Below are 4,103 nucleotides of genomic sequence, written 5' to 3' on the forward strand. Positions count from 1 at the left end.
TTTCTCATCTTTTAAAATGTTTTATCAAGACAAGTTTTGTTTTACCAACATACATGTTTGTTTTCAAGTTTAGATAATTTAGTTTGATTCATTTTAAAACCTTTATTCTTATCTTAGTTGATAGGTTTTATAGTTATTTTTGCAGCATATTCACTATGCATTTCTGGGATGATGTGACCTCTTTTTGAATTCAAACTGGTCATGTGACCACCATCTCTCTGGCGGTTTCAGCTTAATTGGCGGGATTTCTCCATTGGTCCTCTCTGATTGCGCCAGGTGCATTCGTCCCTGTTGATTGGCTAAACAGACGCAACTTCAGGGTAGCCTACATATTACCCTCCAAAACTCACACACATAGACACAGACACACCACCCAGTACTCCCTTTAACGCCTCTTCCTTATCATCGCAGGCCGGCAGACCCACCAGGATGACTTGTGAAATCCGCACTGAAAGCGTGGAGCTGGAGCAGGTCGAAAACAGTCTTACTGAGGTAACGTAATGGTGGAAAGACGCATCAAATCTCGGTGTTCTCCACAAGTGTTATAGACGCTACTTATAGAGAACATATGAATTAACGTAACAACTCGTAAATGGTAGCTCTCACCTGTTTTGTCTCTGCAGGAGGACAGCGTGGTGAGAAGCGGTGGCGTGTTTCGCTCCATTTTGCGCGGCCTCCTCTGGCCCTTCGGCATCGTGGTAAGAGCTGCAGCTAAGTCACTTTTGCATCCAACTTAGCTTTACATGCACTCTTAAATGGCACTTACTTACAGGTTTACACATACCGCGGGTTTTGGTGGGTGTTGGGTTACCGGCAGCCGCAGGAGAAGGCCGTCCTCAGCCCCTCGGCCCTCAGCCCCGGACGCCACAGCCTCTCCGGCCGCAAGCGCCTGCACCGGGTCACCCGCCTGCTGCTGTCCGTGCTGCCACGCTGTGTGCAGAGTAAACTGGGATACCCGGTGTCTAGCAGCATCGGGCTCTCCCTCTCACCAGGTATCAAGAGTTGTGAAAAAAATCTTACTCTGTGGAAAGCACGCCTTGTTTGTTGTCCACTAAATTACAATACCAAAAACGTTGCCCCATTTTTATTTTGTTAAGCTTATGAGTTGATTCTTATCCAGATGTGGGAGTAGTTATCCTATCTTGTACTTCAGTAAAAGTAGTACCAGAGTGTAAGACTAATCTGTTAGAAGTAAAAGTCCTGAATTCAAAATGTAAGTACCAGAAGTAAGAGTACACTATTTACCTCTGAATTGAAGTTCAAAGTAGCATAACATGGAGGTTCTCAAGTAAAGTATCTCACAATTGTACTTGTGTAAATCTACACCACTGCTCCCAACTCATGCAACGATAATTTATTGCTAATTGTTCTCATTGGGAAGGATGTTTCCTTTGGCCTCATTAAAGCGTGTTAAGGTTGTTGTTGTTTTTAACAGCTAATCTTAAGTGTCCTGGGGAAGCTGGCTAGTGACTTGAACCTACTGGCTATTTGGCTAGTAATGTTGCTAATTGTTTGCCCTGCTACTTGGGATGATCTTGGTCTATCATTGTTGACAAGTGTAGGAGAAGTTAACATTTAACTAACTACTCAGGGAAACCAGTGCTAGATTTTTGTTCCCTGAAAAGTGCAGCATTTTCTGACTTTGAAAGAAAACTGTTAGTTTTTGCTTTTTTTAACATTGCAAATGTAATCGCTTTGTTAACAAGGTTCCCCTGTTAAGCAGCACCAAAACAAACATGTTTTACGATGTCAAACTGAGTTCAGATCAAGTCAATGTTGGTGTAACAGTCATGCTTGACGTGGAAAAAGGATTTACGGTTTGACCTTTTGATGGTCATGCAAGACCATGACTCTCCCCAGCCACCTTTCTAAATATGCTTGTTTCCCCACAGAAATCAGAGTCTCTCCTACTAAACCTTGTGGAAAGGGCAGCAAGAGAAAGCAGGCTGAGTTGGATGAGGATGAAGAAGAAGAAGAGGAGAGTCGGACCTGGGTGGAGGCGCTTAATCAGGTGCTCGCTGATGACGAGGGCCCCGAGGTGGATCCCGACTATGAGGTTAGTGCTAAAGGTCAAGGCAGCGCATGATCGCGGCTCTTTCCAGTTTTTAACTGAGCTGCAAACTTGTGTTTGAATGATGGTAAACATTTCATTTTCCTCCCATTTCTGAGGGGAAATGGAAGGTGTTTGAAAGTGGCTGACTTTATTGCTACAAGTACCACGTGTTCATTGTGAACCTGTGAAATCTATACCCTTTTTTTATAAAAACAAAAAAGCCTTTAATGCCACATGGAGCAAACATGATCCTAATGCTGATAAATCTCTCAGCCCAGTTCTATCGAGACTGAGAGTGAAGAGTACTGCTCGCACAATGACACGGAAAGCGAATTTGAGATGCAGGGGAAAGCAGTGCTCATTGAAGACGTGAACACGGTAAGATCGGTGGAGGCATAATGTTTTAACCAGCATCTGTGAATTTGAACACGACTGTTTCACTAATTTAATTTGTGTGTTTACAGGGTGTTGAGCTGTCCACTCCAGATGAAGTGTCTTACCCTGCTGTTTAAATGGGTCATCTTGAAGAATGTTGTATTCGATGCTTTTGTATGTTAATATATTAATTCAATAAAATTGTTATTTGCCTTGACCTTGCTCTGGCCTCCCACTAGATGGCAGTAATGAGTTTTCTATTTCACAGTTGGGCAACACGGTGTCTAAAACCTTTCACAAGTTGGTATTTCAATAGCCCTGCATTTTACAAACATGTTGAGGTTGCTCATATATTTTTAGTGGTTTTCTACAGCTTAGAACCAACACTGTTAGTGGTATAAAAGCTGCACCAGTATAGTTGCTCTCGGCTTACTTGAACATAATTAAACCTGAGTCTGGTTGCTGGCATATTTCAGCTTTGCCTGTGATCACTGCAACAAACAAACGCATTGACTTTTTGCAAAGCGCACTGTGCCTCATTAAGTGTTAAACTATCAATATTCCAATCAGGGCTTAAAGGATGTCAGTTTCCCAACATTTGTCTCTAATGAGGCTCGGACCCCTCTTACATTTTCCTAATATCAGTTTTTAGTCTAATGTATAGCACTATTCTTCAAACAAGCATTAAATGTGAAATTACATGATCAAAATGTATGCTAGAGAAAAAATAAATAAAAGCTTTGACAAGATGGCATCAGGTAAAATTCTGCAGAAACACAATGTTAAAAGATGTGACAACTAATAGCCTTTACAACATCCAGCCAGGTTTTAAACATGTCAGACAAGAAGCCGAGCCATTCGGTGATTCAATAAACGATTATAATTAGTTCTGTGACAGACTGGCTATGAAAAGATTTTGGGATCGAAGCAATGTGGGCTCTACTGGGTTTGTTCTGCGGCTATGTTCTGTACGAGTTGTGACCTGTCCAAAAGCTTTCCTCGACAGACAAATGTGTTGCATTAGTCCAGCCTGCCGGAGATAAAGGCATGTTTTAACTTGTCTGCCTGTGAGATCCTCTCTGACACTCGCAATATTCCTTCAATTTAGCACTGCAAATGAAGGTCAGTCAATGATAACGCCAACATTTCTGACCTGTTCCTTGGAGTTTATCCCAAATAATTTTAGCTTTTCTCGCTCAGTTTTTCTCTTGATTCAACTGTAAGGAGTTATTCACAGATTAATGTCAGATGCAATCGATGATCAGATTGTAAGCTTACCGAGATTTACATGGGAGTGCATCATTATGTAAATTCTCAGCTTTTGAATTCAAATGTTTTCACTTTCATTAGTGCAAATATGATGTGGCAATGGTGATGAATCTTGTCAGCCAAACAAAAGGAATGTTGACTACACCGCATCACTACCAGTGGATGAACCGGTGCTATTCTTTACTTTAAACATGTGACCCTCTGTTTGACCCAAGTTTTAGCAGAAAACGAGTGTTACCGTGAGCTCACGCTGCCTTTGGCTCTCCCTCTGCAGGTGAGGCGTTAGCTGCTGCCATGTAGCTCTGTTGTGGCATCAGGAGAGGACTTTGCCTTTTATTTTTGGTTAACAATTCACTAGTAACAGTGGCCATCGTTTTATTACATTCCCCATTTTCAAAAATGTTTA

At 41.8% G+C, this 4,103-nt stretch overlaps 1 protein-coding gene across 1 annotated transcript; it reads left to right on the forward strand.

Annotated features, from left to right (window-relative positions):
- The first annotated feature begins 360 nt into the window (after positions 1-360).
- Positions 361-2,666, forward strand: org (oogenesis-related gene). The gene is made up of 6 exons (XM_010777264.1): positions 361-492; positions 624-698; positions 773-992; positions 1,893-2,056; positions 2,327-2,431; positions 2,518-2,666. The coding sequence occupies exons 1-6, from the start codon at positions 430-432 to the stop codon at positions 2,563-2,565; spliced, it is 675 nt and encodes a 224-aa protein (XP_010775566.1). The 5' UTR covers positions 361-429; the 3' UTR covers positions 2,566-2,666.
- The last annotated feature ends 1,437 nt before the right edge of the window (positions 2,667-4,103 follow it).

The sequence above is a fragment of the Notothenia coriiceps genome, unplaced genomic scaffold (assembly GCF_000735185.1).
Source record: "Notothenia coriiceps isolate Sejong01 unplaced genomic scaffold, NC01 NC01_scaffold00017902, whole genome shotgun sequence".
NCBI lineage: Eukaryota > Metazoa > Chordata > Actinopteri > Perciformes > Nototheniidae > Notothenia > Notothenia coriiceps.